The sequence below is a fragment of the Anguilla anguilla genome, chromosome 5 (genome assembly GCF_013347855.1).
Source record: "Anguilla anguilla isolate fAngAng1 chromosome 5, fAngAng1.pri, whole genome shotgun sequence".
Taxonomy (NCBI): domain Eukaryota; kingdom Metazoa; phylum Chordata; class Actinopteri; order Anguilliformes; family Anguillidae; genus Anguilla; species Anguilla anguilla.
In genome coordinates, this window is record NC_049205.1 from 3,978,719 (window position 1) to 3,993,920 (window position 15,202).

General features: G+C 41.9%; 1 protein-coding gene across 1 annotated transcript; it reads right to left on the reverse strand.

The window, feature by feature from the left end:
- Nucleotides 1-2,862: 2,862 nt before the first annotated feature.
- LOC118227196 (mucin-2-like) lies at nt 2,863-10,366 on the reverse strand. The gene is made up of 7 exons (XM_035417404.1): nt 8,174-10,366; nt 7,867-8,060; nt 7,413-7,534; nt 6,447-6,508; nt 6,170-6,270; nt 3,680-3,831; nt 2,863-3,267 (listed from the first exon to the last, which is right to left on the reverse strand). The coding sequence occupies exons 1-7, from the start codon at nt 10,357-10,359 to the stop codon at nt 3,178-3,180; spliced, it is 2,907 nt and encodes a 968-aa protein (XP_035273295.1). The 5' UTR covers nt 10,360-10,366; the 3' UTR covers nt 2,863-3,177.
- Nucleotides 10,367-15,202: the final 4,836 nt, after the last annotated feature.

Sequence of the window (15,202 nt, forward strand, 5' to 3'; positions counted from 1 at the left end):
GAAATGTATCTACCTTTAAAATTTCTGTGAAAAAATACGTTGAAGTTGATATTTAACGGTCTAGGAAACTAGATTCAAATTGTGGTCTCCCTGATTAAATTGTTGCAAGCAAAAAAAGAATAATTACACCGACCTTGCATGTGTTAAGCATATTTTTGACTTGCTCTTAAAAACCAATACATTTTAAATGAATTTCAGTGTACAATGAACATAAAAGGTAAGGCATTTCACATTTAATTAATGTAAACAAACTTACCCCCTCCAGTTTTTATAGGTCATATTTTTATGTTCCAAACTGCGACCCAATCTGATTTCTTAAAAAATGAAAAACTTGTCTGTGCGCAGTAACTCTGAAATGAAACAGGCGGCTTAACTCTTGCACTCTTGGAAATTAGCAGTCTGGTCCGTGCTTGTATCGACAGGTCACTTAAATGCACATCTGGGTGTGTGATAAAGCCTCTACTTTCATATATGTTGACGCAAGTTAGTGTTGACGTGGTTAGCCTTAATTTATTGCAAGGCAACAAAAGAAAGGGGAAGCTCTAATTAAAATTCATGGAACAGGTAATTATAGATTGTTGGTCTTCACCTGATTGTAGGCGGGGAAGGGGGGGGGGGGGGTCAATGTCTCTCACGGTTGCAATTAATTTTTTCCCCGCCTTGATGCGGCACCCCTCCAGACAGACGTAACTGCATGCGCCACCGATGCCTGGAACAGGCCCTGCTCCGCATTTCAGTCTGGGCCTAAAAAACAGCTGAGCGAGAACTACCCTGCATACAAGGTCCGGGATCCGGGTGTGACACCGATGCACTGAAATGAGTTTGTTGCCTATTTGGAGGCCAGGCCGGCATGTTATGGATCCGACCCTGGTTACTGTAATGGACTTGGGCCATAACCAGGTGTATTTCGACACTTTTGTTCTCCGGGGAGCATCCTGATATTTGCATTGTGGTTTGGTCCTGACATAAACCCAGTGTAGTTTGAAAAAATGATTCTTGTGGAGTAAATAAGCTTGCTTTTTTTGAAAGTACTAATCATGGTGTGCAGACTTTATTACCATTTTTCACATCCTATTCACATGCCATGTATGTTAAGCTGGCATAATTTGTATGTACTCTGTTTTACAAGGCTGCCCAACCCTGTTTTTAAGATCTACTGTACTGCTGGTCCTCCCTCCAACCCTAACAAAGCACACCTCATTCAACAGCCAGATTTCTCATTCAGCTGCCAATTAGTAGAATCGGGTGTGTCAAATTAGGGTTGAAAGGAGAACCCACAGGTAGGTAAATCTCCAGGAAAAGGGTTGGGTAGTCCTACTCAATTGATCAATGGATTGGCACCAGTCTAAATATGCAAGAATGTTCAGTATGTTTTGTTAATTGTAATTGGCATGTCATAGCCTGTAGCATATCAAACACAGAAACTAAAATGATGATAGAATAAAATGTATTTTGTAGTTGTAGTTTCGGTTGCCACTGGGTGGTGACATAATTGCTAATTTAAACAAACATATTTGCCAAGTCCCACGCTTTCACTGGACAGATTTGCTCTAACTGAATTACAATTCATAACTATTTTCTTTGCAATGTACAGTCACGGTTTTTGTCAAAGTGAGTCATGAAAGCAAAATTACATAGAAATGTGGGCACGTGAGTTTGGCGGCAGCAACATTCAGGTTACTGCACAGAGGGAATATTTTCAGTAAACAAACCAGCAGGATGTAACTTTACACCAAAAAGATACTACTTTTTAAAATCGAGTGGGTTTATGTGGCTTCCTCTTTGTGAAATTCATTGAGAAATCATAAGCTTACATGGTGCTTGCGTAGAGCAATTGAGAGAATAGTAAGTATATACAGCAAAGGAAGGTGTTATACAATTACAGCTGGGTGGTGTCATAGTTGCTGATTAAAACATGCATATTTGCTAAGGCCCACACCTTGGTTGAATAGATGAAAATAGCCTTTGTAATGCAGTCATAGTGACTCATAGTGATGGAAAAATTAGTTTAGAAACATAGACACTCCACTCATCACTCTCCCATGAAATTCAGGTGTGCTAGGTGTAGCTGGCTTTTTCTCTGTACTTAGAAAAAAATTCAGAAACAATGACAAAAAAGTGCAATTCTATAGTTATTATTAATTTATTTTTATATACATTCATTTTCCACAACTTTCCCAAACTGCAAAAAGTCCTAGAAATAAAGAAAACATGAAATGAAAATAATTAAAATATTCAGCAAAGTGGATAAAGATAAAAATGCATATAACCCACTTAATGCTAATGTTCAGCACATGTTCATTTTAAATATATATATTAGCAGAAATATGCAGTTACAGTTTACAGTGAAGTTTACATTAATCATTTCTCCATTGTATTTCTATTGACCATTGATAATCACATTACAATAATCACATCAACCTGAATAATCTTTCATAAAAATTGAATGCAATAAACATATTGTGGTTAATAAATAATCATAGTCATTGATAGTAGCACGTACACAGTACTGTGTTACCTGGGTGTAATGTACCTGAGCAATTATGATAGTTCTTCTTATGTTTAACAGATATTCAGATAAAGATAACAGATACAGATGAATCAAGTAAACCATGCAGCCATGCAGTGGTTATTTATCATGTGCTAGAACACTCATAAAAGAACATTAATCATGATAAAATGTAAAAGGTACAGGAAACAGGATTCAAATTGTGGTTATATTCCCCAGAAGTGACTGTTGATTGTCTTCTTAATATTTATTTCAATTTTTTAACCCAATTATCACCATTAAAATAGTTAAAAACACCATCAGATTATTGTGACCTGTTCACAGGGGGGGGGGGGGGGGGGGGGGGGGGGGGGTGGGGTAGCACTAATTAACATTCCTATCCATAAGACACACCATATGTAAAACAATCCTCATTTCTTTTTGTTATGTAACTAATACCCAGTTAATGCCTACCACTGAAAACCTGGTGTTTAGCCAATAGGGAAAGCAAGCTAATTTCAGCACAGGCTGTAATATGTTCTTTTTTTTTTTTCTTTTTTTTGCAAGAATCATTTAAAAATATTTCTCAGCCGCTTGTAAATGCAAAAAAGTATTAAAACTACTCATCAGCACAAAAATCTTTCTCTCTTGTTTTTCAGATTCCAGCCGAACGTCCAAGCTCCACCCTCTCAGAGGGGATGAGTCCTGTACTGTTGTATGTGGTAGACCCGCCTCCTATGCCATCTCTTAATGGCGGCACAGCAACCACACAGGAGGCACTGCAACACAGAGGGAGAGAAACTCAGAGAGAGAGAGAGACAGCGAGAGAGAGAACATACACTGCAACACAGAGGGGAAGTCAAAGAGGGAAAACTACCTAAAATATAGTATAAACAGCAGTAAGAACAGTAAGAACACTGAGAGACAGAGGGAGAAAGACTAAGAGCGATGCACACAATACATGTCTACACACACATACTCACTTACTGACATACTCACTCACACGTTCACACACACATGCAGGCACACACAATGACATACGCACGCGTGCACATACACACGCACACTAACATACTGACACACATGCACACACACACAGACATACACTGACATACTCACACACACACACACACACACATACACATACGCATGCACACACACACACACACACACACACACTGCAGTACTTACACACAAGAGGATCCAGAAGGGGAGGAGGATGATGACGATACCGCAGGGGATTATGATGGCCAGGGCCCATCCAGGGAACCTGCCTGCAGTACTTGTGATCAGCAGGAGGACAGGGCTGCTTGTGGTGGTGGGGGCTGCGGTGGTGGCCAGACCTGAAAATAAAAAAATCAACAGGTGACTGAAACTAATCCAACAGAAACTTCGTCCAACAAAAAGGAGACTCTGGGCCATATTTTGGTGACAATGGTAGCAAACGTGGTTGTCCCCCCCATCTAGTTTGCTCATATCTTGACCTGCAGTAAATCAGTTTGCGTAAAATACGCATTTGTTAAGTGAATATATGTGTACACAACATAACTTCTAAAATAAATTGAATTAAGGGTTCTCCGAAGTGTTTCTGCATTAGCTTATTTCCATGAAAACAATTAAAATTCTTGTAATTGTTGCTTACAGTACTGTCACCTTATTTCTAAACAAGCTACTCTCATTTTAGGTGTTGAGGAGCAAGAAGTTGCAGACTTGGGAGGGAAGATATTAATAAAAGGGTTGTGAATAATAGCAGTAGCAATGTTTTTTTATGTAAAATGGCAATGGGGCGACATAGCTCAGGAGGTAAGCACGGTTGTCTGGCAGTCGGAGGGTTGCCGGTTCAATCCCTCGCCCTGGGAGAGTGTCCCTGAGCAAGACACCTAACCCCTAATTGCTCCCAACGAGCTGATTAGTACCTTGCATGGCAGCCTTTCACCGTTGGTGTGTGAGTGTGTGTGTGTGAATGAGAGGCATCAATTGTAAAGCGCATTGGATAAAAGCGCTATATAAATGCAGTCCATTTATCATTTACAAATTATATGAGGTCAGAATGGAAATTGAGACAATGTAATTCTATCATGCCAGCACCCATGTATAAGCAGTGGCTTCTGAGAACTTTCTCAGGAACTGTAATCACAAACATTACAGAGCTCACAGTAGCTAAGCAGATACATTAAACACTGTACAATCCGTACATTTAAAACATTTTATGATGTGAGCCAACCGGTTCAGTGACTTAGTTAGTCACAACCGTCAATACATTGGGATGGCAGCTATGCCATCCTGCCAAGTTACTTATACAGCACCGAGAGTTTGGAACTTTTCAGGGTTTCCCATAGAAATGCTGACCACAGACTCTCAGCCCATGAATTTCTGTACCTTCTGATCTCATGTCAAGAGACAGAATCCACAAACAACTTAACACTTCCGCAAATAAACTCAGTGGATTTTGCGTTTTTTTCTTCTTCTTTTTTCTGCCGATTACATGATCACAAATGCTCCAGTTCCACTAATACTGAGTGTGTGTGTGTGTATTTCTGTGAGGAAAGTTTCACGAGGTTCTTATTTTTCTAGAGGTGACTGTAGGTTATCATGTAAAGTAAGGTAAAGCATAATTCACTAAATTGACATGGTTGGTATACCATATCCCAAAATCATAAGTGAATAAAAACAATATTTTTGGATCCATGAGAGTCAAAAGATGTCAAACATCCCCATTCTGCACAGGTCCTACACTATTTATGGGTCATAAGGATGAAGGGATTAAAAAAGATGTATAAAAATTTATATATAACTACTATTTAAGCTCTAAACTGTACTAAACTGGCAATAATTCTGTATGATTGTTGAGGAGATCATCAGTTGTTTTATAATGAACCTGGTTTTGTTCAGTTATATTGACCTGAGAGGTTGCGATTATTTTTCCTTGGTGAAAATGTTCCTCAAAATTGAAGAATGAATTCACCCACTTTCCATTAACCTGTCATAAAACAGTAACTGTAGATCCCATATGATCTCTAGTTTCATTTGATGTATTGGTTGTCACAACGACAGTAGCACCAGAGCAGCTACGCTATCTAAAAACTCTGGACCCGCAGGGAACATTGGTATAAAATTTGTGAAGCACTCCGATGCCATCTAAAGGCGGGTCTGTAGCATGACACCGCATCTAAACCGTGGAGTTATATGCCACGGGTGATAGAGAGGAACAGAAATGTGGAGGTTATTTCCAATTCATGGATAAGGCACAGTCAATAAAACAAAGCTTGCATATCATAGGTACACACCAAAGTGTTGTATGTGAGGAATGTTAACGCGAGGCGTATGTAGAACATGTGTTAGGTTATTGAGTAAATAAGAGAGAGATGTCATTATTGATAATTTATGAACAGATGGATTAAAGGATATGACACTGAAGGGTATACTGGAGTATTTAAATAGTGGCTCAGGTTATCGATACTTGTTTCACTTCTTGAATTAATGTGGTTTACTGGATCGCATATAGATAAGAGTTCATGTCAGTCAAAAAAACTGAAGATTCCGCTAATGCACCATTAAATGATCTGAAGGGGGACACATTTAAGGAGTCATTAAGTTCCATCAAATAATTTTTTTATGAAAAACACTATCAAAATTAAAATGTGAAAAAAACAGGTGTTGATGTTGTAATGAGAAACCTACCACTAGCATTCAGGACTGCAGTCAAGAACGGGCTTGGCTGATTGATGTCACCTTGCCGAAAGACGTACTCCACATTAGCATTAATCTGGTTAGGCATGTTCCTGTAGAAACATTAAAAAGGCAGAATTGATAAATGCTTGTCTCAGTGTTGATGACATACACCTTTCGTACAACTGACCACAAGTATAGGTCTGCACCTTGCGTCAATAAATTTGTCAGAACAGTTTTGTCTTTAATCAACATGAAGCCATACAAGGCACCCAGGTTTAGAACTTACGTATAATTTGCTTGTGGAAAGATGAAAGGATTTGCACCAGGTTGGTTCAGCATTAGGTTCAACTAAAAGTCAAAGGTCAAAGCAGAAACAAAGACATTTCAAAAGAACGAATAAACAATGACATCCTCACTGCCTTGTGAGCTTTGAACTTATGGTCAGCTGACCAGTAACTAGGATGTTCAGGGTTGCTGTGATTGCTTTGAATAAACCAAGAAATGTTGCAAGCAGTGATGCAGACTTCACTGTGCTGAACAGGAATAAATTAGAAGGAAGAGTAAGCAGATGTCCTCTTTATTTCACATGTACTATAGCCAGTGTGATAATGCAATAGAGTTCATATGTACATAGTGTATAAGGGTGATGGTCAGTTCTGACAGAGATCCAGAAGCCTTGCATGCTTCATGTGTTTCCCATGTTTTTTAACATGAAGTTTTCTTATAATTTACAATCGCTTACATACATCTAATGCATCAAAGTCTTCCTGTCCACATAATAATACCAGTTAAACATTTGGGCACTGTGCATGTGAAGTTTTTAAAAATATGGAAGGGAAGAAACAGCTAAAGCTTGCAAGGATTGGTGTTGGCTTTACATTCTTGCACAGAGTGACTTACACAGCTTACATTCCTGTTTTAAATGCAGTCCATTTATACAGCTATATATTTACTGAAGCAATTCGGTATGCATTTACAACTTCTGGAATTAGTGACTAGTGATACGTTTTCTTGGCCCTACTCATTACATTACATTACTGGCATGTGTCAGACACTAATTCAGAGTGATTTGCACAACTTTTTTGCATTTCTACATAGTATGCATTTATGCAGATGGATATACATTATGCTGAAACAATTCTAGTTAAGTACCTTGATCAAAGATATAGCAGCAGGTTTATACCAGGTCAAACCTGCAACCTTTCCATTACCAGTCCAGTTTCCAAACCATTATACGATGCAGAAAGCTCACCAGTTTGTTGATGGAGTCCTGGACGTTCCCGTATGTCTCATTCCTGAGTCCGGTATATTCTGGCATGCTCACGTCTTTTATCTCGTAGCCCAGTGTCATTTCAAAGGAATGTTCAGATAGTTCTGACGAGAAAATTTTACTTAATTTCATTGTGCTTGCCTAACATAAACTCTTAAGTGGAATTAGCATCACTGAAACGCATATTGAACTACATACGTACTATAATCTACACAATAAAAACTCAATTCTAAACTTCAAAATAGTATTTTTTTAAAACAGATTCATCTTCTAAATGGTAAAAGGCATCTTACAGGAGTTTATTTTTTTTAAAAGAAAGAAATCAATAGAACTTTTTATATGTACAAGGGAAATGGTCTGAACGTTGTGAATTAAACAGAGATGGAGGTGACAACGGACCAGGTGTAAAGACAGGGTGTGTGGACATGTGACTTACTCTTATAAGCAATATTCTGCACTCTCACTGGATCATTCATCTTCCTTATTTGGCGCCGCACGCGCACTGGATTATTCAACTGCCTTAAACGAACATCAAAGAGAGTTTGGGCCATAGTGAGAATCTCCTTCTCACTGGGGACAGGCTTGATGGTGTGGAACACAAGTCGAATGAAGATGAAAACCTTGCCAATGCTGCAAAAAACACATCGAGACAACATTAGGATTGTCCATTGCATGACAGTTTGGATAACTATTTCAATAGATGAACCCCAACTATACAATCATGGATGAACATGGGAACGTACATTCTACGTGGACTCGAGGTGGTTCGAGCTGCTGTACTTGTCGTCGTTCCCGGGAACGTTGGTGCTACTGGAATGTCAGGAACACTTGAAGTGGCTGGTTGATGTGTTGATGTAACAGGTAAAGTTGTTGAAGATGCTAAAGAATTTGTTGCAGCAGTGACTGTTGGTTTTGGAGTTTCTCTTGTAGTTGTAATATTTGCGGTGGTTGCCACTTCATTTGTAGTTGAAGCACTTGATGTAGTTGGAACCATAGTTGTAGATGGAGCAGATGCTGTGGCTGTTGCTATAGTTGTAGTATGAGCAACTGTTGGAACTACAGTTGTAATTTGAAAAGCTTTTGTTGTTTGAGCAATAGCTGTAGTTCCAGCCGCAGTTGTAGTAGGTGGTATTGATGTTGGAGCAACAATGGTGGTGGTAGGTTTAGTAGTAGTTAATGGAGCTTCTGTTGTAGGTGGGGGAGTATTTGTTGTGGTTGCACCTTCAGTTGTAACTGGAGTACTTGATGTGGTATGAACTGCAGTTGTAGTTGCGACAGTTTTTGTGGTTGGAGCGTTAGTTGTAGTTTTTGCCGCCGTTGTAGTAGGTGGTATTGTTGTTTGAGCAACTATCATGGTGGTTGGATTTCTTGTAGTTGTTTTAGCTTCAGTTGTCGTTGTGGGAAGAATACTGGCAGTTGGAACTTCTGTTGTAGGTGGAGTACTTGATGTGGTATGTACAGCTGTCATAGGTGTAACAGATTTTGTTGCAGGAGCGATAGTTGTGGTTCCAGTCACCGTTGCAGTTGGTAGTATTGTTGTTTGAGCAATTATGATGGTGGTTGGTTTTGTTGTAGTTGATTGAGCTTTAGCTGTCTTTGTGGGAAGAATGCTTGTGGTTGGACCTTCTGTTGCAGCCTGAGTTCTTGATGTGGTATGAACTGCTGTTGTAGGTGGAACTGTTTTTGTTGATGGAGCAATAGTTCTGGTTCCAGCTACCATTGCAGTTGGTGTTATTGTTGTTTGAGCAATTATAGTGGTGGTAGGTTTTGTTGCTGTCATTTGAGCTTCAGCTGTCGGTGTGGGAAGTTTGGTTATGGTGGCAGCTTGATTTGTAGCTGGTCCACTTGATGTGTTATGAACTGCTGTTGTAGGTGTAACAGATTTTGTTGCAGGAGCGATAGTTGTGGTTCCAGTCACCGTTGCAGTTGGTAGTATTGTTGTTTGAGCAATTATGATGGTGGTTGGTTTTGTTGTAGTTGATTGAGCTTTAGCTGTCTTTGTGGGAAGAATGCTTGTGGTTGGACCTTCTGTTGCAGCCTGAGTTCTTGATGTGGTATGAACTGCTGTTGTAGGTGGAACTGTTTTTGTTGATGGAGCAATAGTTCTGGTTCCAGCTACCATTGCAGTTGGTGTTATTGTTGTTTGAGCAATTATAGTGGTGGTAGGTTTTGTTGCTGTCATTTGAGCTTCAGCTGTCGGTGTGGGAAGTTTGGTTATGGTGGCAGCTTGATTTGTAGCTGGTCCACTTGATGTGTTATGAACTGCTGTTGTAGGTGGAACAGTTTTTGTTGTTGGAGCGATAGCTGTAGTTCCAGCTGCCGTTGTTGTTGGTGCTATTGTTGTTTGAGCAACTGTGGTGGTGGTAGGTTTATTTGTAGTGGTTTGAGCTTCAGCTGTTGGTGAGGGAAGATTGCTTATAGTTCGGGCTTCTGTTGTAGCTTGAGAACCTGATGTGTATTGAACTGCTGTTGTAGGTGGAACTGTTTTTATTGTTGGAGCGATAGTAGTAGTTTTTGCCACCGTTGCAGTAGGTGATGTTGTTGTTTGAGCAACTATAGTGGTGCTTGGTTTTGTTGAAGTTGTCTGAGCTTTAGTTGCCATTGTGGGATGAATGCTTGCAGTTGGAGCTTCTGTTGTTGCTGGAGTACTTGCTGTGGGATGAACAGCTGTTGCAGGTGTAACAGTTTTTGTTGTTGGAGCGATAGTAGTAGTTTTTGCCACCGTTGCAGTAGGTGATGTTGTTGTTTGAGCAACTATAGTGGTGCTTGGTTTTGTTGAAGTTGTCTGAGCTTCAGTTGCCATTGTGGGATGAATGCTTGCAGTTGGAGCTTCTGTTGTTGCTGGAGTACTTGCTGTGGGATGAACAGCTGTTGTTGGCGGAACAGTTTTTGTTGTTGGAGCGATAGTTGTAGTTTGAGCTGCTGTCATAGAAGGTGGTATTGTTGTCTGAGCAGCCATCGTGGTGGCTGTTTTGGTTGTAGTCGTTTGAGCTTCAGCTGTCGGTGTCGGAAGAGTTGTTGTGGTTGGACTTTCTGATGTAGCTTGAGTACCTAATGTGGTATGAACTGCTGTTGTTGATGGAGCAGTAGTTGTAGTTTCAGCCCCAATTGTAGTAGGTGGTGTTGTTTGAGAAGCTATGGTGGTGGTCGGTTTAGTTGCTGTCGTTTGAGCTACAGCTGTCGGTGTGGGAAGAGTTGTTGTGGTTGGGCCTTCTTTTGTAGCTTGAGTACCCAGTGTGGTATGCACTGCTGTTGTAGGTGGAGCTGTTTTTGTTGTGGGAGCAGTAGTTGTTGTTTCAGCCCCGATTGTAGTAGGTGGTATTGTTGTCTGAGCAGCGATGGTGGTGGTTGGTTTAGTTGCTGTCTTTTGAGCTTCAGCCGTTGGAGTGGGAAGAGTTGTTTTGGTTGGACCTTTTGATGTAGCTGCAGTACCTAATGTGGTATGAACTGCTGTTGTTGATGGAGCAGTAGTTGTAGTTTCAGCCCCAATTGTAGTAGGTGGTGTTGTTTGAGAAGCTATGGTGGTGGCTGTTTTGGTTGTAGTCGTTTGAGCTTCAGCTGTCGGTGTGGGAAGTGTTGTTGTGGTTGGACCTTCTGTTTTAGCTGGAGTACCTAATGTGGTATGAACTGCTGTTGTTGATGGAGCAGTTTTTGTTGTGGTAGCAATAGTTGTTAATTCAGCCTGCATTGTTGTAGGTGGTGTTGTTTTTGAAGCTATGGTCGTGGTCGGTTCAGTTGCAGTCGTTTGAGCTACAGCTTTCGGTGTGGGAAGCGTTGTTGTGGTTGGGCCTTCTGTTGTAGCTGCAGTACCTAATGTGGTATGAACTGCTGTTGTTGATGGAGTAGTAGTTGTAGTTTCAGCCCCAATTGTCTTAGGTGGTGTTGTTTGAGAAGCTATGGTGGTGGCTGTTTTGGTTGTAGTCGTTAGAGCTTCAGCCGTTGGTGTGGGAAGAGTTGTTGTGGTTTGACCTTCTGTTTTAGCTGGAGTACCTAATGTGGTATGAACTGCTGTTGTTGATGGAGCAGTTTTTGTTGTGGTAGCAACAGTTGTTAATTCAGCCTGCATTGTTGTAGGTGGTGTTGTTTTTGAAGCTATGGTCGTGGTCGGTTCAGTTGCTGTCGGTGTGGGAAGAGTTGTTGTGGTTGGGCCTTCTGTTGTAGCTTGAGTAGCTAATGTGGTATGAACTGCTGTTGTTGATGGAGCAGTAGTTGTAGTTTCAGTCCCAATTGTAGTAGGTGGTGTTGTTGTTTGAGAAGCTATGGTGGTGGCTGTTTTGGTTGTAGTCGTTTGAGCTTCAGCTGTCGGTGTGGGAAGAGTTGTTGTGGTTGGACTTTCTGATGTAGCTTGAGTACCTAATGTGGTATGAACTGCTGTTGTTGATGGAGCAGTAGTTGTAGTTTCAGCCCCAATTGTAGTAGGTGGTGTTGTTTGAGAAGCTATGGTGGTGGTCGGTTTAGTTGCTGTCGTTTGAGCTACAGCTGTCGGTGTGGGAAGAGTTGTTGTGGTTTGGCCTTCTGTTGTAGCTTGAGTACCCAGTGTGGTATGCACTGCTGTTGTAGGTGGAGCTGTTTTTGTTGTGGGAGCAGTAGTTGTTGTTTCAGCCCCAATTGTAGTAGGTGGTATTGTTGTCTGAGCAGCGATGGTGGTGGTCGGTGTAGTTGCAGTCTTTTGTGCTTCAGCCGTTGGTGTGGGAAGAGTTGTTGTGGTTGGACCTTCTGATGTAGCTTGAGTACCTAATGTGGTATGAACTGCTGTTGTTGGCTGAACAGTTTTTGTTGTTGGAGCGATAGTTGTAGTTTGAGCTGCTGTCATAGAAGGTGGTATTGTTGTCTGAGCAGCCATCGTGGTGGCTGTTTTGGTTGTAGTCATTTGAGCTTCAGCTGTCGGTGTCGGACGAGTTGTTGTGGTTGGACCTTCTGATGTAGCTTGAGTACCTAATGTGGTATGAACTGCTGTTGTTGATGGAGCAGTAGTTGTAGTTTCAGCCCCAATTGTAGTAGGTGGTGTTGTTTGAGAAGCTATGGTGGTGGCTGTTTTGGTTGTCGTTTGAGCTTCAGCTGTCGGTGTCGGAAGAGTTGTTGTGGTTGGACTTTCTGATGTAGCTTGAGTACCTAATGTTGTATGAACTGCTGTTGTTGATGGAGCAGTAGTTGTAGTTTCTGCCCCAATTGTACTAGGTGGTGTTGTTTGAGAAGCTATGGTGGTGGTCGGTTCAGTTGCTGTCGTTTGAGCTACAGCTGTCGGTGTGGGAAGAGTTGTTGTGGTTGGGCCTTCTGTTGTAGCTGCAGTACCTAATGTGGTATGAACTGCTGTTGATGGAGCAGTAGTTGTAGTTTCAGCCCCAATTGTAGTAGGTGGTGTTGTTTGAGAAGCTATGGTGGTGGCTGTTTTGGTTGTCGTTTGAGCTTCAGCTGTCGGTGTCGGAAGAGTTGTTGTGGTTGGACTTTCTGATGTAGCTTGAGTACCTAATGTTGTATGAACTGCTGTTGTTGATGGAGCAGTCGTTGTAGTTTCTGCCCCAATTGTAGTAGGTGGTGTTGTTTGAGAAGCTATGGTGGTGATCGGTTCAGTTGCAGTCGTTTGAGCTACAGCTGTCGGTGTGGGAAGAGTTGTTGTGGTTGGGCCTTCTGTTGTAGCTGCAGTACCTAATGTGGTATGAACTGCTGTTGATGGAGCAGTAGTTGTAGTTTCTGCCCCAATTGTAGTAGGTGGTGTTGTTTGAGAAGCTATGGTGGTGGTCGGTTTAGTTGCTGTCGTTTGAGCTACAGCTGTCGGTGTGGGAAGAGTTGTTGTGGTTGGGCCTTCTTTTGTAGCTTGAGTACCCAGTGTGGTATGCACTGCTGTTGTAGGTGGAGCTGTTTTTGTTGTGGGAGCAGTAGTTGTTGTTTCAGCCCCGATTGTAGTAGGTGGTATTGTTGTCTGAGCAGCGATGGTGGTGGTCGGTTTAGTTGCTGTCTTTTGTGCTTCAGCCGTTGGAGTGGGAAGAGTTGTTGTGGTTGGACCTTCTGATGTAGCTGCAGTACCTAATGTGGTATGAACTGCTGTTGTTGATGGAGCAGTAGTTGTAGTTTCAGCCCCAATTGTAGTAGGTAGTGTTGTTTGAGAAGCTATGGTGGTGGCTGTTTTGGTTGCAGTCTTTTGAGTATCAGCCGTCGGTGTGGGAAGAGTTGTTGTGGTTTGACCTTCTGTTTTAGCTGGAGTACCTAATGTGGTATGAACTGCTGTTGTTGATGGAGCAGTTTTTGTTGTGGTAGCAACAGTTGTTAATTCAGCCTGCATTGTTGTAGGTGGTGTTGTTTTTGAAGCTATGGTCGTGGTCGGTTCAGTTTCAGTCGTTTGAGCTACAGCTGTCGGTGTGGGAAGAGTTGTTGTGGTTGGGCCTTCTGTTGTAGCTTGAGTACCCAGTGTGGTATGCACTGCTGTTGTAGGTGGAGCTGTTTTTGTTGTGGGAGCAGTAGTTGTTGTTTCAGCCCCAATTGTAGTAGGTGGTATTGTTGTCTGAGCAGCGATGGTGGTGGTCGGTTTAGTTGCTGTCTTTTGAGCTTCAGCCGTTGGTGTGGGAAGAGTTGTTGTGGTTGGACCTTCTGATGTAGCTTGAGTACCTAATGTGGTATGAACTGCTGTTGTTGATGGAGCAGTAGTTGTAGTTTCAGTCCCAATTGTAGTAGGTGGTGTTGTTGTTTGAGAAGCTATGGTGGTGGCTGTTTTGGTTGTAGTCGTTTGAGCTTCAGCTGTCGGTGTGGGAAGAGTTGTTGTGGTTGGACCTTCTGTTGTAGCTGCAGTACCTAATGTGGTATGAACTGCTGTTGTTGATGGAGCAGTAGTTGTAGTTTCAGCCCCAATTGTAGTAGGTGGTGTTGTTTGAGAAGCTATGGTGGTGGCCGTTTTGGTTGTAGTTGTTTGAGCTTCAGCTGTCGGTGTGGGAAGAGTTGTTGTGGTTGGACCTTCTGTTGTAGCTGCAGTACCTAATGTGGTATGAACTGCTGTTGTTGGCTGAACAGTTTTTGTTGTTGGAGCGATAGTTGTAGTTTGAGCTGCTGTCATAGAAGGTGGTATTGTTGTCTGAGCAGCCATCGTGGTGGCTGTTTTGGTTGTAGTCATTTGAGCTTCAGCTGTCGGTGTCGGACGAGTTGTTGTGGTTGGACCTTCTGATGTAGCTTGAGTACCTAATGTGGTATGAACTGCTGTTGTTGATGGAGCAGTAGTTGTAGTTTCAGTCCCAATTGTAGTAGGTGGTGTTGTTGTTTGAGAAGGTATGGTGGTGGCTGTTTTGGTTGCAGTCTTTTGAGCTTCAGCCGTCGGTGTGGGAAGAGTTGTTGTAGTTTGACCTTCTGTTGTAGCTGGAGTACCTAATGTGGTATGAACTGCTGTTGTTGATGGAGCAGTAGTTGTAGTTTCAGCCTCAATTGTAGTAGGTGGTGTTGTTTGAGAAGCTATGGTGGTGGCTGTTTTGGTTGTCGTTTGAGCTTCAGCTGTCGGTGTCGGAAGAGTTGTTGTGGTTGGACTTTCTGATGTAGCTTGAGTACCTAATGTTGTATGAACTGCTGTTGTTGATGGAGCAGTAGTTGTAGTTTCAGCCCCAATTGTAGTGGGTGGTATTGTTGTTTGAGAAGCTATGGTGGTGGTCGGTGTAGTTGCAGTCTTTTGAGCTTCAGCCGTCAGTGTGGGAAGAGTTGTTGTGGTTGGACCTTCTGTTGTAGCTGCAGTACCTAATGTGGTATGAACTGCTGTTGTTGGCTGAACAGGGTTTGTTGTTGGAGCGATAGTTGTA